At 44.9% G+C, this 27,463-nt stretch overlaps 4 protein-coding genes across 8 annotated transcripts in view; 3 read left to right on the top strand and 1 right to left on the bottom strand.

Moving 5' to 3' along the window:
• The window catches only part of NF1 (neurofibromin 1), a 74,838-nt gene that overhangs the window by 12,520 nt on the left and 34,855 nt on the right, over window positions 1–27,463 (bottom strand). For all 4 annotated transcript variants that reach the window (XM_048324716.1, XM_048324713.1, XM_048324715.1 and 1 more), the window contains 17 exons: window positions 27,077–27,174; window positions 26,816–26,962; window positions 26,190–26,336; window positions 25,739–25,849; window positions 8,160–8,592; window positions 7,578–7,918; window positions 6,658–6,860; window positions 6,180–6,373; window positions 5,718–5,858; window positions 5,208–5,487; window positions 3,867–4,081; window positions 3,606–3,667; window positions 3,354–3,468; window positions 2,436–2,537; window positions 1,409–1,549; window positions 936–1,062; window positions 257–388 (listed from right to left, as the gene is read on the bottom strand). In XM_048324716.1, the coding sequence (XP_048180673.1) occupies window positions 257–388; window positions 936–1,062; window positions 1,409–1,549; window positions 2,436–2,537; window positions 3,354–3,468; window positions 3,606–3,667; window positions 3,867–4,081; window positions 5,208–5,487; window positions 5,718–5,858; window positions 6,180–6,373; window positions 6,658–6,860; window positions 7,578–7,918; window positions 8,160–8,592; window positions 25,739–25,849; window positions 26,190–26,336; window positions 26,816–26,962; window positions 27,077–27,174 (2,989 nt within the window). The remainder of the gene's footprint in view (window positions 1–256; window positions 389–935; window positions 1,063–1,408; window positions 1,550–2,435; window positions 2,538–3,353; window positions 3,469–3,605; window positions 3,668–3,866; window positions 4,082–5,207; window positions 5,488–5,717; window positions 5,859–6,179; window positions 6,374–6,657; window positions 6,861–7,577; window positions 7,919–8,159; window positions 8,593–25,738; window positions 25,850–26,189; window positions 26,337–26,815; window positions 26,963–27,076; window positions 27,175–27,463) is intronic.
• EVI2A (ecotropic viral integration site 2A) lies at window positions 9,570–13,137 on the top strand. 2 transcript variants are annotated; one of them, XM_048324722.1, is made up of 3 exons: window positions 9,570–9,750; window positions 11,725–12,510; window positions 12,596–13,137. In XM_048324722.1, the coding sequence occupies exon 2, from the start codon at window positions 11,741–11,743 to the stop codon at window positions 12,497–12,499; it is 759 nt and encodes a 252-aa protein (XP_048180679.1). In that variant the 5' UTR covers window positions 9,570–9,750; window positions 11,725–11,740; the 3' UTR covers window positions 12,500–12,510; window positions 12,596–13,137. The 2 variants fall into 2 exon arrangements, with proteins under 2 accessions (XP_048180679.1, XP_048180677.1); XM_048324720.1 differs by having other exon boundaries at window positions 11,725–13,137.
• EVI2B (ecotropic viral integration site 2B) lies at window positions 13,598–21,981 on the top strand. Its single transcript, XM_048324719.1, has 3 exons — window positions 13,598–14,778; window positions 15,764–18,327; window positions 21,704–21,981. Exon 2 carries the CDS (start codon window positions 15,795–15,797, stop codon window positions 16,632–16,634), a length of 840 nt encoding a protein of 279 aa, XP_048180676.1. The 5' UTR covers window positions 13,598–14,778; window positions 15,764–15,794; the 3' UTR covers window positions 16,635–18,327; window positions 21,704–21,981.
• Window positions 18,238–21,981, top strand: OMG (oligodendrocyte myelin glycoprotein). The gene is made up of 2 exons (XM_048324718.1): window positions 18,238–18,327; window positions 19,056–21,981. The coding sequence occupies exon 2, from the start codon at window positions 19,062–19,064 to the stop codon at window positions 20,361–20,363; it is 1,302 nt and encodes a 433-aa protein (XP_048180675.1). The 5' UTR covers window positions 18,238–18,327; window positions 19,056–19,061; the 3' UTR covers window positions 20,364–21,981.

Genomic DNA, 27,463 nt, shown 5'->3' with positions numbered 1-27,463 from the left:
CACACTGGAGTATTTACACCAAGAAACCTCCAGCCTTCCTGAAGAAGTCCCAAAGCTGCAGAGGAGGTGCTGTGCTGGCAGAGCCCTCAGTTCCCAAAAAGCCTTCCTGATGTGCCCACCCTGCCCACACTCCTGTCCACCAGTTACAAGTTTTCTTTGTGCTGGTACAATTCTAACAACCTGAACCTGAAGGAATTCCACAATAATCCACTCCTTTTCAGTCAGCCCAGACTGGAAAGCAGGTTTGGTTCATTACCTGCCAGGTAAGCCACGCTCTGGGTATTCACCTCGAACTTGTCACAGTTCCTGTGTTTGTTAACCAGAGCAAGGAGTGTGTGCAAAATCCTCACTGTTCTTGCTACAGTGGTAGGGGAAGGATGCCTGTACCCTGAGAAACAAAAGATTGTATTTAACTTTTCAATCCGTATTTATGAAGCACTAATATTCTGAAAGCATTTATAAATATTTTCCAGCACATCCTCAGACATTCCATCTCAAGGGTAAGAGAGCACAGTGCTACCAGAAATGGCACATTTAAGACTAATGCTTTCTGTCCCTCCCCTCAAAGCTGCATCATTTCAAATGTCTGTAAATACATTGTATCTGTTATCTCGAAAATCAGTATGCTAAAAAAATTGGTGAGCCTGAGCACAGGCAAAGAGACACATTCTTGGAGGAAGAAGTAAAAGAGTGCAGCAAATGAAGGTCTGCACCCTGTGACAGTTCGTAACTTTCAGCAGCAGCACTAAAGACCTTCACAGAAGACTATAAAGGAAACCTGGCAAAGTCCTTTAATCCAAGACTGTTTAAATCTGTACCTACTCTGTAATCCAAATTACTTAAAATCCACCACCCAGTTTGGCCCCTTTATCCCTTGACTTGTTTTTATTCCTCAAGTACAAGTGCTCATCTCAAAGAGCAGTATGAAGTCCTACCTTTCAGGAGATGTCCCACTAGTGCAAAGTTAAAGTTGGAGTTGAAATTCAGCCCAACAAAATGATCCATCTGCTTGCAGTGCCATTCGAGCGGTCTCCTGATCTCCATGAACACTTCTTCTGGGCTCTGACCCACAAAGATAAAACACAAGAGCACCTCACTGAAAGTTACTCAGTATATCTCAAGTTTGTTGAGATTTTTGTTTAAGTGACAGAACAGTTCTTTTAAGAGGTTACAGGAAAATATCAAACACTTTCTCACAGATCACACCTGGACATTTCTGCTCCAGTTTCGAACAGAATAATGACAGCTTCTCTCCACATCTTTGTCTGTGGATACCACCCAAGTGAAACAATTTCTAATGTAATCTTCAGGTTTAGTTGCTTAATGAGTGTTCACAAGGACAAAGTTGGGCTTTTTCCCCTTTTCTATCAGCTCTAACTGCTGCCATGAGTGCAGGCTGCGGGCTCACCTTGTCGTTGAACACACGCAGGCTGTCCAGGGTGTGCAGGTTCTGCTCCAGCAGGGCTGTTCCTGCTGAGTACAGATTCACCTCATCCAGCTGCAGCACAGCCATGGCTACCCAGAACAGAGCCTTGTGCATAGGGGAGTCCTGGGGGGAGAGAAAGAGCCACCATTTCACTTGGGAGTCAGTTCCTGCGGGTGAAAGACAACCAGGACAGAGGGGAGGGTTTGTCCCGCTCGTAGCAGGTTCTGTCCTCAGCCACAGCCATTCCAAGGAAACAGGTGCTCATATGGACCTGTTAATGCACTTCACAGGTGAACAGTAGAAAGGAAATTAATTTCAAGCCTTGTTTGCACCTCCCAAGTCATTCTTCCTCTCCTACATCCCTTGCCTGCCCACAGAGTGTCAGACCCACATTGCCCTGTGCCAGCCTGACCAGAAATGGGTCTGTTGTTCTCAGTCTGAACACGGACTGCAGCTCTGCACACAGACCTGCCCAGGCACTTCCTCGTCAAAATCAGAACTACACACAAGAGGAACTGGCGTTCAACACATCCTGGGTCTCCTGAGCAGAGCTTTTTTGAGAACAAGTTTTATTCACCAGCAGGAGCAGCACGGGGCTCTTTGTTCCTGCTGTGCCCCCGGTGCGCTCTCAGACCGGGCAGTGACCCCGGCTGGCTGAACCAGCAGCAGTCCACACGTGGCCATTCCCCCAGCCCCGGCGTGCAGGGCACCAGCACAGACAGCTGCAGGCAGGACTGGAGCCTTGTGGAAGGAACGGGCACAGCCTGGGCACAGCCTCTGCCCAACTGCCAGGGCCCCGCTCTGGGAAGCAGAACAGAACGTTCCCCAGCACTTCTCAAGCCTTTGCACTGGTCCCACAATCTGCCACACTTCCCATATGTGCTACTTCCATGCTTGAGTCACAGTGAAGTGTGAACTTCAGAAACCCCAACACTTACTTGTATTTCTGAGATTACACCCATAATCACAACTTACATTCTCTGCTTATTCTAAAAAGCCAGTTATTTACCTTGTTAAGAAGAGGCTGCAGCTTGGTGAGGGCTATAACTGTGGCTTCTATTAGAACTTGGCTATTATAATTATCAGGGCCTTTTAAACAGCTCTCAAGTCCCTTTTTGAAAAAAGAGAGTAATTAAAAATACAACCATAATTACATTTTGCTTCGTAAAAAGAAGATCAAAGCTCTGCACAATAACAGTTTTTCTCAATTATTTAAAAAGCCTGAGCTCATTCTAAACCAACTCTCGAGAATTTTTCCAAATGGAGATTTAGACAGCAGAAATAAATGCATGGCTGCGCAATGTGTACCCAAACAGTCAGGCTGCAGGGGGGGCATAAGAGCTGGAGAAAAGCTCTTTATCATTTAGACACTGTTAAATTAAAGTTTGTGTCTCTAAAACTCTAATAAAATGCTTAAAGGACACATGTTTAGTACATTGCTCACTTGCTATGGAACACAACCTACTTTGGAATGACTGAACATCACTGTCAAGCCAGGCACCTGCTTCAAAGTTTTCTGATACAAATCAGCTCTTTACTATACTTACTCACAACACACGAGGTTATTCACTTCCTTTGAGAAAAAGGAAGCTGTGAATCATGTGCGTGCTGGTAAATGCCTTAAGAGAAAATTTCTCATTTATTTAAATACTGACTGCTGGATCCACCTGTGTCAGGAATGTTAAACTCAATATTGAGACCTATTGATACTCTAGAAGTCACAGCAGTGATGGAACTTATTGCCACTAAGTCAATTTAAATTCAAAAGCCTGGCCTATAGAAAGTGTATTTCCAATCAGTTCTATTTAAGAATATGCTTGAAAAAACATTTATCCTAAAATTATGCCAAGTTCTATATTTAATGGGAAGATAAAGCTAAAAATAGCTACTTTATGAGTCACAAAAGAAAACAGACAGACCCATATACCTTGCTGAGAATTCGGATTATTTGTTTTATTTGTCCATGAGACACTCGTTTACTTATACAGCCAAAGACAACCAGTGCTCTTGGCTGCAGGGAGGGGTTGTACTGGAATGCAAACCTGTGAAGAAACAGAGTACACTGCATTAAACAACATATATACAACAACAAAAACAAAAATACATATAACGAAAAGCTGAAAACTCTGGGTGTACTGCACAGGCAGAGAGGGCTCAGGGTTTGAGATCTATGACTTACTTTTGAGCTAGTTCAGTCCACTGGTCCAGCCACTTGCATGTTGGAATATCCCTCATACAAGCCTAAAGAGAAAAATAGATTGTTTGAATGGATGTAACATGGAGAAGATGTATTTGTACAATTGGGAATGTGCAGAAGTTTGGCTCTCAGAAATCAGCTGTTAACTTCAGCAGGGAGGAGGCACAGCCCCGGCACCGCTGCCTGCTGAGAGGGCCAGCAGTGCCCCTGTCCCTCAGGGGTCACTCCCCTGTCCCCACACACCTCCATGATCTCCAGCAGCGCCTCGGTGACCGTCTCCAGCGAGGTCAGGGCGAAGGTCTCGCGCTCGTAGGAGCCGGGTGAGAAGGACCTGTCGCGGTAGCTGGAGCGGAACGCGATCACCGCGGCCGACTTCACTTTGCTGATCCCAAACAGCAAATAAAATTTGGGCAGAGAGAACTCAGTCAAGCTCAGCCTTAAAACTTGCTTGGTCTCCTCTGTTGAATAAAGTTGTACATATGAGATTTACACCAGGGAAATTCAAATCCACATTTCCCCCCTCTGAGGCTCCTCCCCCAGGAACACCAACAGCCAAGAGGTCCCTGCGCCCATTGCAACACTGCTCCCTTCGCTACTGCCCCGAGTCAGGCACAGCAGCTCTGCTCTCCTGCCCTGACTGCTGGAACCAGGCACAAGAAATGGATTCTAGAGTCTGCTACAGAGGAACTTGTTTAAAGATGTGGCTCTGTGAGTTCTCCTCACAGTGATTCAGAAAATGGAAATCCAGATTGTTCCTTCTCTGAAATACCAACAGAACTGGAAGTTCAAACCGCAGCAGACTCTGCCTTTGGCTCTGGCACTCACATGAAGAAAGCCACTTAAAGCAGAAGAAAATGATGGCCCTGCTCTAGCACTGAATATCTTCACAGTTCTGACCTTTCAGTTGATTTCAGTGCACTTCAAACCCACTACGTGAGCAGGAGGCTCAGCACCCCCGTGCATCAGAGCACAGACACACAGACACCTCTGCGTGTGTGTGTGTGCACCCACTCTCCTGATGATAGGTACAGACATAAAATGAGATTTCAGATACTTAAAAAAAGGCAAGATCACATAAACGTTGATTTTTTTTTCTGCACAAAATACAGCCTGGTTTTACATTGTGCTTCTGGGGTAAGAAGTGCCAAATTGCTAATATCAATTATTTTAGGACTGCTAAAATACAACAGTAGATAAAAGACCTGTTTTAACACTGTAACTTCACAATTCCCTTATGTAATTGGTATTTTTGTTATCATGTTATGCAACCCTTCACAAGATGCACATGAGCCAGTTTTAGCACAGATGTATTTTCTCCTTTGCCTTGCCAGAAAATCACGTTACTTTCTTCTCTTTTTCTAAAACCCATTATACAAACAATTTACATTATGCACCTGCTCTGAGATATTTTTTAATTCCATACTCATTTCTTGTTGATCATATCCTCATTCTGATTTGTATTCATGCTGAACTACAACCCACTATTTTCAAACTCTCTTAATAGTTTGCAGAGAAAGACAACTCAAGTATTTGTTAAACAAATTAAGGAGCAATCAGCTTCATTGAAAATCCAAAAAAGCTCACCACTGAAGTGAAGCTGTGAACAAGTGCAAAGAGAGTGAATGATGTTGATGACGAGCCCATGAGTGGAAGCTCTGAGGGAAAGGGGCCCCGTGGCCACCAGCAGAGTCACCACGTGGAAGAGGTAGGGGAGATGTGCTGCCACGTCCAGGGAGTTGTTGAAGGAGAGCATGAGCATGTACCGTGCCAGAATGGCAATGTCATCCCACATCAGGTGCTGCTCCAGCGTGGGCGTGGGGGACAGACAGGTCTTGTCAATGATTTTACACATCCTCCCAATCACCTGAAAAGAGAGCAACCATTTTGTTCTACTCAAACGGGGAGCACAGCTCAGAATTTCAGTAAAACCCATCACCATTTAACACTGAAATTATTCTTCTGCTTGGAACCTATTTTATCGAGGGTTTTGCATTAATTGCCTGTCCTGAGTTACCAGAAAGCATCTCAGTGTCACATTAGCAAACAAGTTGAAATTATTCTATGAAAGGAAATGAAGGCAAAGAGGGAACTCACTTTGCTTGACACCAGTTTGACATTGCCAGAAGCCAGTGCTACAGCTGTGTCTGCCATCACCTCAGCTTTGATGGAGCCCAAGCCCCCCGTGGCACTGGTTTTGATGAAACTGTCCAGCACTACATCCAGGAGATCTGTTATCTGACAGAGAAAAAATTCCTTTCTTACCAGTCAGATTAACTTTACTTTTCCACAGTGAACCACCCTTTACACAGCAATCATTAATTTCTTCAGCTGAAGATGCACAACTACCAGAAACTGAAGCATCGCTTTTAGTGACTTGAATTCCATTACGTTTTACTCCCAATCCTTCAGAACTAGAAACTGTAATTTAGTTAGCACTATTTGTATTTTACTTCCCACATTAAAGTATAACTATTTATAAAATGCTGACCTCAGTAAGAAGAAACCTGATTTGAAGTGCAAGAAAACGTGTGTTTGTTTACAAATGCAGAACTGTACCTGTCCCAGACTCCCCCAGATCTTGGCCTGAATGGAAGGATACATCTGTTTCTCGTTGATGGTCATGGTGATGAGCTTGTCCAGGATGGCAGTGACGCGCTGGCGCTTGGCGTCGTCGTTGTGCTTGCAGAAGCGCACCAGGTTGGACAGCCAGGGGGTCATGTACTCCAGGCACAGGTGCTTCAGCTCAATGCCTGCAACAACACCCACCTCGTCACACACAGCCAGCACCGGCCTCTCTTCATAAATAACTCTTCCTCAGCGCTTTTCCTTTCAGTTTTAGTGCCCAAAATAGTTACTGTCAGAGCTGGGCAAAGAACACTGGGCGATCAGAGAAGCTTCAAAAAGGCATGGCAAAAGGAGAGGGCAGCAGAGCCAGTGAGGAAGCTCAGTTGACTAAGCTAGCTCTAAAATCTTTCTAGAGATTAAAATCTTTTCAAACTCATGGCTGGCACTAACAAGCACTGGAGTTACTTACTGGATTTGCTAAATCCTGAAATACACTCCTCCAAGAACTCCAAGGTGAGGTGTGGCTCGTTTGCTGCAAGAGTCTTACTGATAGATACAATAAAGAGTGTGTTGTTGGCAGGAATACACAGACCTGAAGTTTCCAGTAACTGGCCCTCAATCTTTAAATTAAAGGTACAGGTTAAGGCACATAGGAGATTATAGGCAGCAGACCTGTAACAAAGCAAACAATGTGATTTGTAAGAGCTTTCTTGTACTTTTGAACATATACATGTTATACACCACAGTATTGACATTTCAAACAGCAAATCAATGCTGCTGTAGTAGAAATTACATCTAAATCCTGAACTTTTTGCCTGGACTGGTTACAATTAGGAGAAAAAAAAAATTTCTTTGGAGAAATAGAAGAAATTATTCCTCCACTTGCTCTGAACAATTTCTGCTAAGGTTACAGAGTATGTTTGAAGGGCTTTTTACTGGACTTCTCAGAACAGCTTGGAGTTCCAGGAAATTCTAAATCCCTCCAGGTGTAGCTGAGCTGCTAGGAAAGAGCCTGCCCAGGGCCCAGGGGTGCCCCTGGCCAGAACCCAGCCTGGGGGAGCCTGTTCTGACACAAATCTAAGGGGTACAGCTCCCACGTTCTTAAACAAGAAGCTCAACACCATGGAAATCAAATGTACCCAATAAACGCAGAGTGCAAAGCAGAAGTATTTCCCTTATAAAGGGAAATTAAGCTTCCTTCATGCCTTCACTTCCTCTGACAGTGTGTGCCCTTCTTCACTTATAGAAACTCAATATTTAATTATTAAAAATTGCATTTTATGGAGCTGTGGCAGAAGAAAAATTCAAGAGAGAATTTCTAAGACTAGAGCAGCCCTGGGAAGGCTCCCTGTTTGTGAGCAGAGGGGCAGTAATGCCAGAGCCCTGTACCGCAGGCTGGGGTCGGAGCTGCCCAGGTTGAGCAGGGCGATGTTGAGCAGCGTCCCGGGCACGTCCTTGGGGCGGATCTTGGTGTGCTGGGGGATGGAGTCGGGCTGGGACAGCTCCCAGCGCGTGCGGATGTGGATGATGGACCTGACGATGGCTTCACACTCCTGGTGCATGAAGGTCAGTGGGGTGCCCTGGTTGGCAATGGTCAGGGTGAACTGGTTCTCATCCACCAGGCAGATCTCCTCGATCTCGGAGGCGTAGTAGATGTCATTTAGGAACACGGTCTGGCCCAGCACCCGCGTACGCTCTGCTGATGTCACCTGCACCGCTGTCGAGCCAACCTTGGGGAGACAAGAAAAAACTGCTGCAGCACCTCCTGGTAATCACATAAAGAGAGAACAGCCTGACACTTCTACTTCTAGAAAAGATAAACAGATCAAATTTTGTACTTCCTAAAGGGGTATACTAGAAAGTTGTGATTTCTCCTCGAGACAGGGGAGGAGAATGAAGGGACAGTAAAATCATATTCCAATCCTTATACAAATGTAACAGATCACTAGGAACAGCATTAAAAGCACTTACTTTAATAGAAACTTTGGTGTCTTTATGAGCCAGTTTGAGAGCATTGTGAAACACTTTCAAGTCCTCCTCCAAAGCCAAGGTAGCTGCTGGGAGCTTCTGCTGGTCGTGTTCGATGTGCTCTGCCAGCTTCCCTGGAGAGTCTATGAAAACAAGCCTTTTGCTCCCTTTCAAACCTGTCAAGAGCCTTTCATGGTATTTGGTGTATTCTCTGACCCAAGAGTTACAGTTATAAATAAAAACTGCTGCGACATTTTCATAAGCAAAGCCTGGAAAAACTACAAACCATTTAGAAAGAAAGTCTGTTTTAAAGCGATTACTGGGGCCAGCGTGTGTGAGGTCCACCACGATTTCATATGGCTTTGCATAGTATGGCTTCAGGGTCAGCAGCACGTGGTAGATCAGCAAATCCCCATTGATCTGACCAGTCTTGAACCTGTAAGACAAGACAGACATGGCTGGGTCACATTTGAGGCCCACAGCACAAACACCTGAGTGTCCAGGCATACCAACAGCACCCACAGTCCCGTCCATGAGCCAGACTGACCCTCCTCATGGTCCTGCAAACACCCTCGGGCCACAGCGGGGACACCGCACCTGCCTCTGGCAGTTCCTCACACTCCAGCCACGTTTAGTGCCCAGGATGAGGGAGCTGGGATTTAACTCAACTTCCTCCTGAAGAGCCCCACAACTTTTTAACAACCTTAGAGATTCAAATTGTATCTATATTTGTACGTGGAAAAATATATTTATCTCAGGAGTCTTAAGAATAATCAAACATCCACACCCCAACTTTTTCAGAGGGTCTCAGGGCCACTCCAATTACTCTGTCCTGCAGCACTCTAATGCTTGGGGGGTGTTTCTAAGAATGGTCAGTCCTCTGAGGAGTACAGAGGATTTGCCTACAAAAACAACTCTTTTCAAAAACGTTCACATAATTGAGAATATTTTTTCTCACTTAAAGTTTCTCTGAATTTTGAGACTGGGCAATGCATTTGCCTAAACCACATCTCCAGAGTTCACACAGCAGACAGATTTCCAGTAGGAAGAATTAATTAAAAATAAATTAATCAGTAGCTTGTGAAAATTTAAGGTGCTTTTAAATACCTGTCACTGCTCTGAGCTGTCATTAACTCTTCCAAGGCAAACAACAGGCTACATAGGAGCTGATAAATGCTGTCAGCACAGGTGTAGCTTTAAGGGTTTTGGGACACTTCTCTCGATAGCACCTGAGTGCAGGACAACACCGGAGACAGAACACAGAGCATTCAACTGCACAGGAGATTATTCTTCCCGTTACCTCCTGTGGTTCTGAGAGCTAAGTTGGGCAAGTTGGTGTTTTTCCCCCAACGTCTCATGGTATAGCTGTTACCCAAAGGAAGTGTGTCATCACTGTGGTTTTAGTTCCCCACTTAGAGCCACATGTCATCACAGTTACAGATTTGCCTAAAAAACACCAGCACTGCCCAAATCTCCCTGCTGTACACTGATGGTTGCTTGCATCCTAGGAGCAACATATATGCACAAAGAAATCTTATTGTCAAAGGACTAAATATCTGAAACACCCATGTTCTGTTGACTACATCTTGGCAAGGTAAGTACACATTTTTGTTCTCCTATTTTAAGTTGTACTTCAAAGTTTCCTACATTTCGTAGAAAATTATATGCAAAAGTATTTTTAAAGTTCGAGTAACTCAAAAATAGTAACTGTAGAAATATTATCTCCAACTGAATGAGGGAAGCTGATAAACTGTATTTTAGTCATGTTAAAGGTTATTCACAGTCAGACTCCTAGGCATTAACAGTGACAGTCACTACTTAGCTCTGTTGTTCCTGCACTGCAGATCTTGCTGGGTACTGAGACCCCATCAACACCCAGACACAAAGGGCTGAACTAAAAAGAAAACCAGCTCTTTAAAGACCAGCTCATTTGCTCTCATGGTTTCAAGTGCAGCCCTTCACACCATGAGCCCACTGATTTCTAAGAAAAGCACATCTGGTCTGGAAGCCCACAATGAACACTGGGCTCAGTGTGCCCCAGGCAGAGCAGGGAGCTGCACCCGGGGCAGGAACAGGAACACTGCAGCGTGGCTGTGCTGGCTCTGCCTGTTCTGCTCAAAATAGCTGAAATGTTGTTAAAAAACCCCAAGGTTTCCTGGGTTTGCTTTTCTTTTCAAAGTATGCCACAAGGCATCACTCAGGTGACTTCTACCATATACAGACAAAAATGATACCTGAGCTGTAGTTTGTGACTAAGATGGTTTCTAGTTCAAACTGAACAAACAGGATTCAGCTCAGGATGGAGAATAATTTTATGTTACGGGTGAACTGCAAAATTAAAGACACAGATCTTTTGTTGCTCCCTTGTCGTGCAAGGAGAGATCCCCTTACACACCAGGTGTATCATCCCTGCCTTCCCTTCATCTGGGCACACACCAGGAACATCACTTCTCTCATTTTTCATATTTACACACACACACAAGCACACTTTGTTACCTTTACAGGCAACAAACAAATTTATTCAAGAACAAACATAAAATTAACAGCGTTACTTTTGGTCATTCTCTGTAGCATTTAAATTTGCACCAAGCAGAGGGTCTAACAACCAAAGGAGACACTTGGATCTGTTACTAGAGACAGAAGAAAGACACTGGTGGGACACCAGCCTCGCCCCGGGAAGGTCAGGAGCAGCCTGGCCCAAGCAGCAGCAGTGCCTTGGTCACTGCTTGGCTGAGTTGTCACTCTTAATTTGAGGTTATTATCTTAGTATCAGACCAACCCCACTCTCACATTCTTACCCTCCAGACAAATCCAACAGGTACAGATTTGAATACCCCACAAATGTGAAACAGAACATATGAATAATTACTCTCATTTGCATAATTATCTGTGGCGTTTTAAAGAAAATGTCACAATCTGTAGCATGTTTGGGAGAAAAATACAAGAAGTACATTTGTGATAAAGAGCTTCTTGTACAAAAAAGAAGAACAAATAAGAGAACAAAGATTTTCCTGGGCATTTTAAAGTACTCCAGACAGCTGTGCTAGGAACTAGACACAATTCACGTAAGTTACTGGTGTCACTTACAGGAACATTTTGGGTTCAAGTTTTTCCCTTGCCCATCTGTTACCTGCAGGGTTCCCCTGCCTGCCCCAGGGGAACTCAGGGAGGTGAGAAGCAGTCAGTGATCTGTAACCTCCTCATGGTCTCTCCATTCTCCGTGTAAAAGCAGAAGTGATGACTGGGTGTAACATGGGCAGCTCCAGAGAGGAGGAACTCCCAGAGTCTGCCCTCACATCACGAAGCACTCAGTAGGAAACACTTTTCTTTCTCTCTCTGCTCCATGCTCTTTTTTGATCTTCGCATGTTTTCTATAAACTTCAAACTGTCAGAAGTTTGAGACAATCTATTCTTTCACAATCTGGGCGCTTGAACTCATCCTCCTACATCCCCCCAAAATGAGGCCAAGTATTTTTCATCAAAAAGGCTGCTATTCCCCGAGAAGTCCAATCCAAACCTCTAAGAACCAGCATTTGCTAAACTAACACCATAATTTGTATTTTTGCAGGGGACTCAACAGGAAGATGAAGACCAAGAGATGCAGTAACCCACACCTGGCCTTCCCTGTCATGATCATCTTCTGCCTGTGGCTGCAAACAAGTGCAAACCACACCGGTTACCCTCAGCTCAGAGATGAAACCTGGAGTCCCATCGGCCAAAACCTCAGTGGGAGCCGGAACAGGACAGAAGCAAGTACAAATTCTGCTCTGAGCCTCAATTTCAGCAGCCAAATGACTACTTTTGAAATTAAAAGTACCCTGCCATTCTTCTCCTCCACAATGGCCCAAAATTCAACTTCCCCTGCCCCGAGTGCAGCTTCCACCACTGGAGGATTGGGGACCAGCAGCAAACCCAAGAGCCCAATGACCAAAGAAACCTGTGACAACAATAAGTCTCTCATACTGATTTGCTTCATTATCATTGCAGCTCTTGTGCTCATCTGCACCTGCCTGTTTCTGTCCACAGTTGTAGTAGCTAACAAAATGTCCTATCTCAAAAGAGCCCAGCAGGGCAAACGCAGGCCCAGGACCAATGGTGACCTCCTGGCCACCAACAGCTTATGGCCCATGGCAGCAGGAACGTGGCAGAGGATGCCCAAGGAGACAAGTGGAACTGAGCTGATAATGCAGGAGCTGATACCAGGGAGGGATGCTGTGAACCAAAGGAAAACCAAAGATGAAACTACTGAGAAACTCACCAAAGCAGCAGATAATGAACAAGACAGCAAAGAACCATCCCAGTCACACAATCCCATTTTAACCAATTTTGTAGTTGAGATTTAATTCACACTCAGGTAAAAATTAATCTTTTCCCTTTGTTACACTGTTAATGTAAGGCAAAAACATGACTTTCAAGTAACAACAAGAATTTCCCCTCAGGAAATGCCAGAGTTTAGAGTTTTTCTATTGATGCCAGTGGGAATGCTGCAGCCATGTGTGGATCCAGAAGGCAGTAAGAATGTTAAATAGCTTTCTGTAAGTAGTGTCAACACTGGTTTTACTCCTTTCACCAGAAATCAGGGTGACAGAAGCTGATCAGGATAAACCAAAAGGACAGAATCTGCCCATGCTCAAAGACCACGGAGGGGAACAAGGGACAGACTGTCAGTCTGACCACCACACTGAACACTAAGATGCTGCACAGGTATAACCAAGTTGCTTTTTAAAGAAAACCATACATTAGTCACAACTCTGATTCAACCCCTGATTCAGGATCTAGTCCCTCTCAAAATGCCCTTCTGGATTTTCCACCAAGAATGTCTTAAACCAGCTTAATTACATTTGAAGCAGACTGATTTGAACCATATTTATTGTGTTTTGACATTGTCTATGAATAAATGAAGTTTGTAGTATTTCCTAGAATATGAGAACTTGTTCAATTTGTTATCCTCAATAAACTTGCAGTATCAGTTTCTAAATGACTTACGTGATACTATTTCTCCAAGTCAAAATGCTAGAAAAAACATGACCAGGCATTTTGGAATGTTATATTCCTGTAACATTGGCTGAGCTCAGTAATGGTCTCTGATGACTCGCTGTGATTTCTGCATCATGGAAATACCCTCCACTTTCTCCTGACACCAATAAGAACATGCCAAGAATTTCCTCAAGCCACAGCCACTTTTATTTTCTTTATTTTCAGAGGCCTGACCGTCCCATAATTCCAGGGAGGTGCCTGTGGCTGCTCTCCCTGCAGCAGAGCTTTGCTGTTTTAAGAAACCTGAGAAGCTTTCCACAGGCTGCTCCTCGGGCTGTGGAAACTCTGTTGCGCTGTGGTTACAAGTGCTGAGACTGCACAGTGCCAAAGCTCCAAACATCCTGTGCAGCTGTAACCAACAGCTGTGACGCATAAGATGGTTGCACGAGTTTGAGATGACCAGCATGACTGAATCCCCCACCCCAATTCCTTTAGATCAGCCATTAATTTGGCTGGCAGGGCAGCTACAGCAGCAGCAGAGGCAGGACCACAGCACTGTGGCAGCCAGAGGAGAGACACAGCTCAAAAAATGCAACTGCCAGGCTCAGAGGTGGGTTGTGTAGTGAGGAAAACGAAGCTGGAAGGAGTTTGCATGCTCAGCCTAGAACTGGGAATCAACTGCAGGGGTTGAAGAGAACAGGGAGGAGACAAAGAAATCGGACAAGAAACACCGAGTTACTGTGTGAGTATGTGATCAGGATGCATGTTTGCTGCAGCAGCAGGCAGAGTGTCAAAGAAAGAGAGAAGCAGCGCAGTCAGAAGAGAGGCACAACAGGAAGGGCTGCAGCGGAATCTGTCAGTAGCCACAGGCAGAACACAATTGCAAAATGCCACAAGGACATATCTGGTGTGGGTTTCTTTCTGCCAGGCAGCCTTTCCAGGCAGAAATGCTCCAGGAGACCAAAGAGAGCAGCTTGAGTTACACTCCATGGAATGGACAGGGACAGACGGGGGAAGCAGCTGCACAGAGCACAGCCCTCCATAGTGATGGCAGCAGGTCCCAACCCTGTCCACAGAGAAAAACAACCGAGCGAGTAGGGACAGGCTGAGGGTGAAATCAGATTTTGCCCTCTGCCTCTTGATGCAGCTACACAACAGAGGATGTGTAAGCAGCCAGCATCCCATGATCACACAGCTTTCCATGACTCACCAAGGAGCCCGGGGTGGCTTCCCACTAACCACAGCAAACCCACCACTGGATTACATCAGCAACTCAAATCCAGCCCAAACTTGCACACTTTTTGATTCACACAGAAGAAACTCTATTTTCTACAAAGACAGGCAAACAGGTATTTAAGAACTTGCACATAAACACACGGAGGTGCCACAAGCCCATGTTTATACGAGCCCAGCCGTGCTGGCAGAGCAGGAGTTTGCCCATAGAACACACGATCTCCGAGATAAAGAGTCCCCGAGCCGCCCGGCGCGGACGCTTCCTGCCAGTGTTGGCAACTTCCTCTCTCTGCACAAACTTCAGCATGAAAAGAGCCATTTTACGCTGTCTGACTCTGAGCACACTGAGCCCTCCCGAGCCTTCAAACAACAAAGTCAGACGGTGCTTGCTTGAGAGAAGATAAATGTACAGGTAAGGATCAACTTCAAGTATTAACTCTATTTTGAAAAGAGGGGAGCTGGATAAAAGCTGAATTGAATCATTTTAACCCGTTACAAATCTGACAGTTTAGATCTCGTCGTTCTCGAGTCATTAACTTACTGCTCATGTGTGTTTACACTGCTGCATTTAAAATTTAATTTTGCGTATTTGTAAACCCATAAAGACTCATGCATATTAATTTCCCAGAAATAGCTTCACAGGACTAGCACTATAGTAGCTAATGAATTAGCTCAAATTGCCTGAAAGTGACTTCAGAAGGAAAGTAGGGGACAGATTTTATAACATTTATTTCATATGGAGACATTTAGAGAGCTGAACTCCAATCAGTACAGGGGAAAAAAAAAAATCTGTTTCATGCCAACAACTCAACATTTGCACAGTCTGCATGCAGGAGTTTATTTATAAAACACTTTGCCATTAGAATGCTGTGTCATTACAGCATCAGTACTTGGAAAACTTTTGAATATTTTGCTATGCTGAAGAAAGATGAGAACAGGAAATAAAAGTTGAAAAGAATTGTAAAAGAGCCTTTCACTTCTGTCTCAGCTTCTATCACAACAAGCCATTTCTTCACTTCTGACAACCCTGTCTGTCAATGCTGCAGAGTTTGTTCCAGGTCCATAACCAGTTACATGATTGACAAAGGCTATTTTGAAACCCTCTGAGGACTGCTCTGCCAATGTCTTTTTCTGATAAGGTGAAAAAAGATGGTAATAAGCCATTACCTTCAAACAAGTCGCTTAATTAATACGATCGATAATGTTGAAAATCTGCTGTTATTTGTAAAGTCAGTGACAAACCTGCTGATCATGCAGATAGGAACAGACTTGAAATGTGAAATATTGGTTAGAGCGTTATTTTCACTGTGATGGTATTAACACAAAACTGTCTGGCAGCAGTAAAGTGCAAAAATGCAGTTTGCAAGTTACCATGTTCTACCTCTTCCCTGCAATAGGAGAGGACACTTGTGAAGAGGCTGGAGGGAAATGGCCAGCAACCAGGTCATGCTGGTTCTCTTCTGCGGGGAGATCTGGAGATCCCTTTCTGCAGCAGCACCTCACCACGCTGCCATGACTGAAAGCCACAAATACACCACTGCCAGGAGTCCAAGAGCAGACAAACTCATTCTCTACCAACTGCAAGCAACTGGGCCCAGTTTATACCAGTCTGACACATCCCTGGCTGTTACAGAAACCCAGGCCTTCCCAGGAGAGAAGGATGCCGGGGATGGCAGCTGGGTAGCAGCACTGATAATTGGCATAATTTTGATTGGGATGATGCTGGCGATTATTGTAATTCTTCTGTGGAAATGCTGCATGAGGCCTGTTCTGGCCGAGTCCCATTGGGCAGGCCGGTCTCCCTTCGCGGATGGGGATACGCCAGATCTCTTCATGGACTCTGACCAGGGCACCAAGCGTTCTTCAGTCTTATTTATGTTGCCTTGGAAATTGAAACAAGGCACAAACTTGCAGGAGGACCCGACTGTCCCAGAGAACCCACCCCAGCACACTACGAGTAGTGAGAACGGGCAGCTGCCTCTGCCGGCCGCGGGCTGCTCCGGAGCCGGCACGGTCCCAGCTCCCGCTCCTGCCTCAGAGCTAGCCAACACTGCAGCTGACCCCTGTCCTCCCCCAGACACGCCACCCGAGTCCTCCGACCTGCCACCACCCCCAGACTGGCTCAGGGAACCCACCGAGGAGCCCAGCTCGGATCCCAGCAAGCACTCAGCACTTCACTCGGAAGCAGAGGAACCACTGCCCCCACCACCTGAGCTACTGATCCAGGCCATCCATGAAACATTGCCCCAGCCAGAACACTCTTTGTAGACTGCCAAATTAATTTCCAGAATAATTGATTTAAGGAAAATGTGGAGTAACTTTCAAAAAAGTGAAAAAAGGAGAAGTTGATGCAGGCAAGTGAGGCCCCAGCATTTCTTTGGCATTTCCCTGGTATTTCCCAACTTCAGCTTTCACAAGAGAGAACAACTTGCTTCTGCCTGAAGCAAATTTCTGACTACAATACAAATTGTGCCCTGTCATCACCCGTAACTAGAGATTCCAGAAGCCAGAGTACACAGCTGTGTGTGCCAGCACAGCCAGACACAGGTAACACACACGGAGATGTCAGAGACAGCCCAGCTTCCGAGAGACTTGGCTTCTCACCAGGGTTTGCTCCACTGGGCTGTGCAAGTGAATGCAACCAATTCCAGTTCCTTTTAATAAAGCTTTCTGAGTTAAAGATGTTTTGGTCACTTAAAGCCCAACTGAATATTTGATTAGATACAGAATGCCCTCAGTTACTAACACAGACTCATTTAATGGTTCATAGATGCCAGATTCCTTTGAACTCCCAGTGTCCAAGTGCTTTACATGCTCCTCTCTGGGCCCTGAGCACAGCTCATCTCTTCCACACCAGCCTTGGCTGGGCTGACTGTTGGGTGGGAAATAGCAGGCTGGTATTAGAAGTAAATTCATTTTAATGGGTTTTTTTTACCAGTGTTAAACATTTATATTTATAGAAAGAAGCTGCTAGATGCTGAAGCTAGCTTTCCATGAGAGCTGTGCAAAATGGCAGAGTTTGGAGTTCACCTGAGGAGGGAATAGATTTGTGGATGGAGCACAGAGCACAGGTTTGCACACAATAAACTTCAAAATTTTCAAACTACCACTAATAAAGAGCAGTACATTATGCAAATGCAATTCCAGGCTGCTGTGCATACAATGGCTACAGGAAAATATATTTTCAATTTTCTTTACAGTTTACATAAGTTGTATGATTTGGTATGCCTAAAGAATAGCATTATAATTATACAAAGATTTTTGTAAGGCTCATTGCATTACACCCTGTTAAAATTAACAGCACTATAAATGAAACATTATAAACACTCTCACTCTCACACTGTTTTTAGAAAATCAGATAGAGATTTCCCGTAGAAATCTGTAAAATCCTACAAGCCAAGCTATATTATACCTGACAATGCAGTGATAGCCTGATCCAAGGAACAGAAAACAGAGCATTTTAAAATTATGAAAATATATTTTGGCAGCATACCTTAAAAAAACCTTAAGCTAGGAAGCCTAAGTTCACATTAACCTCTATTACAGGAGGAGAGGTTAACAGAAGGCAAAAAGAACCCAAGTTAACCTGACTTTTCAAACAGAAACATGAAGTGGAACTGCAGCCCAAGCTGCCAGAGCCTGCGGGTGTGTTGGGGGAGCCGTGCCTGCAGGCAGCCTGTGCTCGGGAGGCAGCCGGAGCTCAGCAGGGCTGTGCAGCAGGGAGGGAGCACTGCTCCCAGCCCAGCCCAGCCCAGCCCAGCCCTGGCAGGTCGCTGGCAGTGCTCGAGGCCGGCTCTGCAGTGCCCAGAGGATCAGGTGGTTGCGGAGCCGGGCGCAGCCGTACGATGCAGCTGAGACAAGCACAGCCCCCGGCAGCCTCTGGAGCTGCTCTCCAGAACAAGGCGACCTCTAAGCTCCAATCCATCACAGAAACGATGTGCTGATACTGCAGGACACCACGGTAAGTTTGCGCTTTTTGATTTTACTCACAAAAGCCTACTACCAACTCAGAGGTGGAAACGGGAATGGAATTAGTAGCTGATGACAGATGCTTGCACCAGAAATTTGCTGCAGTGTCAGAGATTTCTTATTAACGGCAACTCGGGTTCTAAACATGTGTTTCCAGCTTTGAGATTGTAATTAACACTGTAAAGAGGGAAAAATGCTACAGTGCATGTTAGCATGAACACTGGAATTTGGGTTTCAAGCTAAATTCCTACAATGTATTTTAACCAATTTACTTAAGCAAACAGCATGCCTGGATGGGGGGGACTGCTACATTACTGCAGAGATTTGTGAAGATCCCGTTGACAGCCATTTTTTCATCCTCTATAAATGAACACATTATTCCAAACATAATATAGGCTTGAAATCACTAAAAACAAGAAGCAGACATTGTATAACGTTTGGAAGAGACTTGCGTTTTCGGAAGAAAGCCCTCATTTGAGCTGGAGGGGGAAAGGGAGATGAAAAAAACAAGTCTCATTCTGCCAGACAACATGACAGGCTGAAGGGATGCTTTGTGAAGTCTCTCTTGAACAATTCTAAAAAGGACCGTGCCACAAAGGGGGTTATTGATATTTTTACTTAATTTCTCCTGCAAGTGGCCATTGCCAAGACAACCCTTATACAGAGATGAAATGTATTACATGGATTTAAAGGGTGTCATTTTGGTATATTTATTTCCAGGCAACAATGGAATACCACATATTGAATACATCTACCTGTCTGCTGGTCCTTCTGGTTTTCATACCCACTGGTTTGGGTATCTGTCCTTCTAGCTGTAAGTGCTCAGGAAACGACAGGAATGTGGACTGTTCAGGCAGAAACTTAACTGTACTGCCCCAGGGACTTCAAGACAACCTTACATATTTAAATCTATCCTTTAACCAGTTTGTAGATCTCGATCATCAGCTAACGAGGTTCACCAATCTGAGGACCCTTGATATTTCAAATAATTGGCTCAAGAATGTTCCTGCTCATCTGCCCAAGTCTTTATGGGAATTATATGCCACAAACAACAACATTAAAGTTCTTCAGAAACTTGATACAGCTTACCAGTGGAATCTTAGAGTACTCGATGTTTCCAGGAATATGGTGGAAAGAGCTGTCCTGATCAACAACACACTGAGCAGTCTCAAGTTTCTCAATCTCAGCAGCAACAAACTTTGGACAGTTCCAACCAATATGCCCTACAACATAGAGACGGTGGATCTATCCAATAACTTCTTGTCCCAGATACTCCCAGGAACACTGATGAGACTGCAACACCTCACAAGCCTCTACCTGCACAACAACAAGTTCTCATACATTCCTGACAAAGCTTTTGACCAGCTCTCCCAGCTGCAGGTAGTAACTCTGTACAACAACCCCTGGTCCTGCAGCGATAACCAAAACATCCCTTACGTGCTGCAGTGGGTTCAGGGCACAGCTGCCCATGTCGTGGGGGCCCCCTATGCTGACCAGCCCTGGCCCTGGGCGAGCACCACGCCAGCCCCCACCCAGCCCACGGCCCTGGACTCCAGCCCCATGATCAAAGGCACGAAGGCAGCGGACAGGGAGACTTCTGCCGTGGCACCTGAGCCCACCAAAGTGACCAAAACGCACAAACAATTTAAAGCCAAGGAAGTCACTCCCTTGGCGACCCAAAGCCACCCGGTTCTGTTCCCTGGCACAGACCGGCCCCTGCTCCACTCCCCCGACGGCCCCCAGGAGGCCGCAGCCACACGCACAATCCACGTCCAGGACCCCACCGAGGGCAACGCCAGCCTGGCCCCTGCCACGGGATCCTCCACCACTCCCATGACTTTAAGCATCACCAGTGGAATGCCAACAAACTACTCCAAGATGCCTCAAAGCACAACCGCTACCTTAAGGAAGGAGGAGGCCACGCCGAGCGCCCCAGACGCGCGCGTGCCCTCCTGCGCCAGCCGCTGGGAGATGGGGCTGCTGCTTTATCTCGCAGTGCTGCACGCCGTGGCCCTGCCTGTGGACTAAGGGCTTGCACCTCGTGGAAATCACTGAGGTTATTCCTCTGATCACAGCTGGAGTTAACACATCCAGCTGAATGAAAGAAATTCAAAGTTCTGACTCTGATCTAAAGAAAGTAACAGTTCTTAAAGACGTGCACACTAATGTCTTGATACTAAGCTGCTACTTATTTTCATATGTCTTAATTGAGTACAACTAATCTGTTATTTTGTTTTTAAAAATGTGCTTTTTTTGTATTTACGTTTTTCATTTTACTTGCACAGAATAAAAACATCAGAATTTTAAGTACTGATTTTATGTATGATTTTGTCATTGAACAACTGGAAAAAAACAGAAGGCCTGTATCATATCTGCATTGTCTTGCTTGACTTGCCAGTGAGCAATTCCTGTAATATAGCAGCACAGATTCTTTGTAAGTTATGATGACATGCAAAAGAAAGGGAAAAAATAAAGGAACTAAACTGAGCTGTTTCACTAATCAGAAGTTATTCCTGAGCAAAATCGCTAGCATGTATATCTACGTTTGCTTCATATGTATTAGAGTATTTTAAATATGAAGAACAACAGTTTTGAATTTAGGAATTAAATATGACAATGCCATGATGTCTGCTAAGAGAGTGTAAACTGAGAAGGCAACATGGTCCAGCTTCAGCATGGGACAGTGGTAGGGGCTGGTATCCTTCTGCTCTGGCTTGACTTAGACACTGCAGGCAAGTTATTGCTCTCTCCATATTAAAAAAAAGAAAAAAAAAAGATGAAAAAAAAAAGAGATAAAAGCAGAGAAAAATGCCAGATGTTCAATGCCGTGACACTGTCAAACACCAAGGAGTTATCTACCCAAATTAATGACCTGGAACTCCTTGACTTTATGTCAAGTGACATCCTGAAATGTTAATATGTTCTGCTTAAGAGAATACTACCACATCAGCCAGAACATAGCAAACTACTATCAGTAAAACGAAATACCAGCCCAATCTCTAACACAAGTCATGTAACAAATTAATTAAGCAATTAGCTGGCGAGCTGTCATCGAAACAATCCTGATTCTTGTGACTTCAAAGAGAATGAATTCAGTCCATGGCACTGAACATGCCCAAATCCCTGCTTTCTAAGGGCGAGCATGGAAGCTCTTCTCCTCGACATCTGCACCGTCAGCCAGTAGAAATAGCTGCACGCATGGTTCTGTCCACTCTAGAAAAATTATTTAAATTATGGCAAAGGTACTTGATATACTACAGATGAAGTTTTGCAAACAGCATGAAATGAAAACTGAAGAACAAGTTAATTGAAAAAGTATTATCCACTTAATATTACAGATCTTATACAATGTTTTCCATTCATTCCAGGCCATTTAATTTCCAGTTACTGTAGCATGAGGGTGCTGCAAAACCCAGAAAACCTCACAACTGAGACTGGAGTCCTCCACCTGTTTCTCCTAAGGTGTCAATGGGGGCTGTAGATCATTTACAACCACTGGTATCAGAGAAATGACAACTTTCCAATTGTGAACAGCATTTCTATAACCGGAAACGTGTTTTAATTTCTAACAGTAAATGTTACACAATGGATTTGTACAGTTGTTTCATTGGCATTTAAGTAAAAATAAAGTTATGTTTGTATTGAACTGAACTAGCAACTGTGCGTCTTTTCAAATAAGCAGAGTACTACCAATAAATACACAGCATTGTATTATACAATCCTGTTTAAAGCAGACATTTGTTGCTTTATCAGACCATCGTCATGCCTTATGGGGGAAATTATGGTCGTATTAAATTGCATTATTTAGATACTGATGTATCTCTAATACTGTTTAGCAATAAGCTGATGAGATGATCTCAACACTGGGACTATCCTTTCCCTTCCTACCCTTTAGAACTTTGAAACACTGAAAATGTCTCTGCTGCCACTCTCTTTGGACAGTCCTTGTGTTTGCTAAGTGCTGGCTGACTGTAACACAGCCCCAACCTAATTCCCATGCTCAGAACTCAGCCATTCCCAGAACTGCCTCATTCACATGGCCTCATCCCACGCTGTGGGTCAGATGGGCTTGCAAGGCAGGACTGATCACAAAATGAGGTGCTGTGGCTGAACTGCTTGATTTGAGGAAATTACAGGAAATACTGCATGTGCCTTTGCTGCAGAATCAGTATAGGATGCCAAATTCTATTGCCTTAAAAAAACCTATATGGAATCAACTTTAAAGGGTCTGAGAATGTTTCACCCATAATGAGATAATCCGGTGACCAGCAACAGGAAATCACTGTTTTCCAGAGGTTATTTGGGGCAAATTGCAAGCCCCCACCCTAAAGGACTTGCTATCCAGACTTCCAACTCCTCAGCATGCTAATAAAAGCCTGGAAGTGGAAATGGGGCTGTGGGGTTTTCCAAAGGCACGTGCAGGATTGGGAAGCTGGATCCCAGACCCGCAGCTGGGTATGAAGTGAGCTCCAGGGCTGTGCTCCCTCCCAAACCCTGCCTGAGCTGTGCAGCACCAGGGCTTCTCGCTCAGACTGCTTTCAGTAAGGCAGACTGGAATTTAGGCTTCCTGGTATTTTTCTGGAATACGAATGAGTCGATAAGGCAGCAGGGAGGAGGCAGAAGTGTGGGAGTCGAGCACTTGTTGCTGGGCAACTGCGCAGCCACTCTGAGCTAAGCCCGAGGGCCTGGGTTTGTAAACACGCTGCGCACTCAGACCTCCAGAAATACAAAATAATCTATTCTCGGTGAAACTGGTATCCACAATAACTATTTAGCACTTTAGGGCCATATTCAAAATACCCAGGAAAGCTCTGGCACACCTCTATTAGCTGTGTGCTCGCTCTGGAAAGGGTAAAATTGCTGTGGGGATTGCTGCGGTCTGCAGCAATAACTCAGAGGTTTTATTCCTATTAATTAGTTTGGGATCAGCTTTAAAACCTAATGGCAGTAGTTCAGGATCAATATTTATTGATTTATGGATCATTTTAGTAACAGGGTAGGGATTAAAAACAGAAGAGCACTGGCTCCAGAAGCTGGGTTGTTGCCCAGGAAACAAAATGTGAAGATAGATGACAGAAGGAATTAAATTTCACAGCACAAGAAGGACATAAACTGATCCAGATATATCAGTAAAATGACTCAACAATGCCTTAGCAACAAGATCTCAAAAAAAACCAAAAAAAAAATAAAAAAAGAAAGAAAGAAAAAAAAGAAACTCGGAAAAAAACAACCCCAAAAAACACAAGCCCTCAAACAGCCTGGCAGCTCCAATCTAAACGGTTTTTCTGCATTTCACACCTTGAGAATACAACACCTGGCTCAGAACCAGACGACAAACACCACAAATAAGCTCCACTTAGCCACATCCCTATGAAAAGAGACGACGCCAGAGCATCATCCCAGAGCAAAGCCCTTCCTGCTGGTTTGAAAGGCAGCCCCGCCAGGACGACTGAACTGTGCAGCTGCTGAAGAGAAAGGTAATAACTCACCTAGCAGCAAGGCTCATGTCAAAGAACGACAATATTTTCATTAATATCCCACACCTGGATAAAATGGTCAGAAATCTGCTCCTTCCCACTCTCTCTGAAGGCAGGAACGCTCGGCTGACTGGACCGTGACGGTTTTGCCCAGGGAGGCAGCTTTGGATAAATTACTTTTTCTGCTTTTAAAGAAGAGGGAGGTGAGCTAGGCCTAGCAAACATGTGGTGCAAACTTTTGTCTTGATTTACTTCCAGAAATTCTCTTTCTCTGCAGGTGAAATAACCATTTCTTGCTCTGCAAACGAAGGAAACACTGCATGTCAGGTCTGCACAGAATACATAAGGATGCCTCGGATCACTGCCAGGCACAGACACTTTTTAAGATGGGTTATCACTACTCTGCATTTGTATGCCTAATTTCTTGTCTGAACAAGGCAGGATAACAATACAGGCATTTTGTTTTACTTGACATGAAATAAGACTCTGTCTAATGGAACAAAATGGAGAAGAAAAATGTGGCAAGCAAACAGAGGTTTTAATGAGAATTCAAAAGACTGCCTTCGCTTCTAACTCTGTGTGTAAGGGGCTTAAACATTAGGGATCTTGCTAAAAAAAAAAATAAATTTTAAAGGGGGGGAAAAAGCATCCAGGCTGCCCTTGAGCAAGCCCCTTCTGTCAGCACACCTGCAGGTTTCATGGACTGTTGTGTGACTTTTGAAGACAGAAAATCAGGACAGAAGATAAGTGATGCTACTCATCTTTCAAACCATCCACAGAGACAAGGGTGTTGAAAATGAAGAAAAGTTTAAGGAAGGCAATTTCCCAAGCCAAAGGAGATTTGTAACTGAACCTACAGAGTAAAAAGCACTGCTGAGCCTAGTGAAAAATTTTGAAATTTAATGAAATTAAGGATCTAAAATTGTAATTAATTGAAAAAATTGCACATGCCTGTTGGGTACTACTTTCATTAGAAACATGCAACTTGAAGAGTGACTTGTTAACACATTTGTGCTGTTTAAACTGTTGGATACAGAAGAAATGCTGCTAAAGAAGTGGTTTCCTGTGCTTGTTTCCATGTTCCCACATCAACTCCAGGGCTCTGCAGAAGGTTCAGCACTGAAGACAGCCCCTCATGACAACAGGAAGTGGCCCCACCAATGCCACTGCCACCCAGGGCACCACAGCCAGCACAGAGCACAACCCACGGAGCAACCCCAGCATGCCCAGGCAGGGCTCTGCTCCCAGCCCCAGCCCAGCAGGAGTCCCCAGGGCCACAGCCCCACCTGACCGTGTCACAGCCCAGCACACCAGCTGCCAGGGCACCCGCTGGCATCACCAACCAGCGCCCACCAGCAGCAGAGGCACCAGGAAGAGCCAAAGCAACCCCAGGAGCTCTCCCAGCACTGGTGCCGCAGGCAGCTCCAGCTGCAGCACCAGCATAAACCACAGGCATAGAATGCACCAGCAATGACCAGGCCATGAACACCCCAGGGGCTGTGCCAGCACCCCAAAGTGCCTGGTGACACCAGCACTGGAGAACTCCCAGCCCTGGCAGCTCTCCCACGGCCCCCCGAGGCAAACCAGCCTCCCCAGTGCTGCCAGCACACCTCCACCAGCAGCACCTCAGCACAAAGACCAGCTTCAGCAGCTCATCCAATCCTCAGAGCTGGCTCTGACCACACCTGGGGTGAGCACAGGGATCTCCCTTTCCTTAACACCTCTAGGAATTACTCCTGTCATGGGTGTAATTACTATGAAATGACAGTTTTAGTTTAGGAAACAACTCAAAAATACTGTCAGCAAATTTTAACAAATAAGCTATTTTCAGACTTTTGTTTGTTACCAAGCTGGTGTCTCTTATATACACTTGACACCTCTGACTGACAGGTTCATTTCAGATTGGGAAGGCGAAAGGCTTCTTACCGCCGAGCGATGTAGTAGAAAACAGGATTGCCGACTTTGGATGTCCCAGCTTGGTAGAAAATATTTAATGTTTTCAGTGCTTTGAACTCCTCCTTTTCATGAACCTGATGCCTAAAAAGTAATACATTGACAGCAACTTTCACAACTGCCTTTCAAACAAATTTTAAAAATCCCAAACCCTCTTTACTTCCATCTCTAAACAAAAGTATTGAGTTCACACAATCCTGAGCCTTCCTTAGGTCACGTGTTACTGCCATCTTTGGTTCTCAATTTAGTTTTTTAATTAAAATCTACTCAGAAACCTAGAAGGTTTATGTAGCCTCAGCTTTTTAAATTCCTCTTCAAAACAGAGAGTCTTGACAGCAGAGAGTCTTAAGAACTGCTGACACCTCCTCACACGATAAAGTCTAGAAAACCACATTGTGTGTCCCCACCACAATAATCTCATTACCTTGTCATAAACTCTTCAAACTTGGAACTAGTGAGATTTAAGCTGGACCAGTGTGTATCTGCCACAGGTTTGTGCTCAGGAGGCCCCAGGTAGGCAAGAAGCGTTGCCATCTTGTCAAAAGGTCGTCGCCCAACAGCCTTGTGGTCCCTAAAACAGCATGTTCCTTGTCAGGAGAGTCCTTCTTTACTCAGCAATTCCCACTTTTTTGCCCACCAACCTTCCCTCAACTGCAACAAGCTGGATTTTCATTTTTAAAGTAAGTATGAGAAATCTTTGATGATGACTGATATTCTTCTCAGTAATAACAGAAGCATTGGAGAGTATTTAACAGCTTTAAAATGAGGGAGGGGAGATTTAGATTGGATATTAGGAAGAAATCCTTCCCTGTGAGGGTGGGGAGGCCCTGGCACAGGTTGCCCAGAGAAGCTGTGGCTGCCCCTGGATCCCTGGAAATGTCCAAGGCCAGGCTGGACAGGGCTTGGAGCAGCCTGGGACAGTGGCAGGTGTCCCTGCTCATGGCAGGGATGGGATGGGATGAGCTTTACGGCTCCTTCCAGCCCAAACCATTCCAGGACTCTGACACCTTTCCCCTCAGCACACCCCTCCTCCCAGGCCTGCAGCCTCACCTGTTGCTGGACAGGTACTGGCCGATTTTCTCCTGGTTGTTCCAGAGCAGGCGGTGCAGCGCCAGCACGTTGCCGTCGCTGATGAAGGACAGGCTGTGGTTGACGGTGTCGCTGGCCGGGCAGTCGGACGCGATGTCAAGGAAAAACCTGCATTCCAAAGCAGGAATAACCATCGGTGTGGGAGGGAGAGCAAAGGGCCGTGAGGGCACTCGGAGCTCTCTCTCCACACACCACAGCCTGTGTGCCGGCCCCAGGCCGTACCTTCGTGCCGCATCAAAATTGCTCTTCACAAAGTCATTAAAAGGCCGCATGTGCTCCTCTTTTGTAAACAGCACGTGGTTGGCAATACTCTGAAGGATCTAAAGGAAAAAAAGATGGCAAAAACACACAAAGGCTTAATGCATTAACTGTTACAATAATTAACACAAATATTTCTGCCAGTGAAGTTAAACTGGCAGAAACAGTTTATTTTTACTTGTTTTCTTGAGGTTTCACAACAAAAGGCCAGTAAGTCAACTAATTTAAAACACATTCACTTTCAAAGTCTTTTCTTTCACATACTTTTAAATATCAGCAAACCAGTTCACTTGTTCATAAACTTTAAACTAGGAAAATAAATCATCTTTCAAACCAGCAGTAAGTTATTAA

This window comes from Corvus hawaiiensis, chromosome 20 (assembly GCF_020740725.1).
Source record: "Corvus hawaiiensis isolate bCorHaw1 chromosome 20, bCorHaw1.pri.cur, whole genome shotgun sequence".
NCBI lineage: Eukaryota > Metazoa > Chordata > Aves > Passeriformes > Corvidae > Corvus > Corvus hawaiiensis.
This window is presented reverse-complemented; position numbering and strand designations above follow the sequence as displayed.

Bases quoted from the DNA above. Each gene is read 5' to 3' on its own strand.
- OMG (XM_048324718.1), top strand. From the start codon at position 19,062: ATGGAATACCACATATTGAATACATCTACCTGTCTGCTGGTCCTTCTG.
- EVI2B (XM_048324719.1), top strand. From the start codon at position 15,795: ATGGCCAGCAACCAGGTCATGCTGGTTCTCTTCTGCGGGGAGATCTGG.
- EVI2A (XM_048324722.1), top strand. From the start codon at position 11,741: ATGAAGACCAAGAGATGCAGTAACCCACACCTGGCCTTCCCTGTCATG.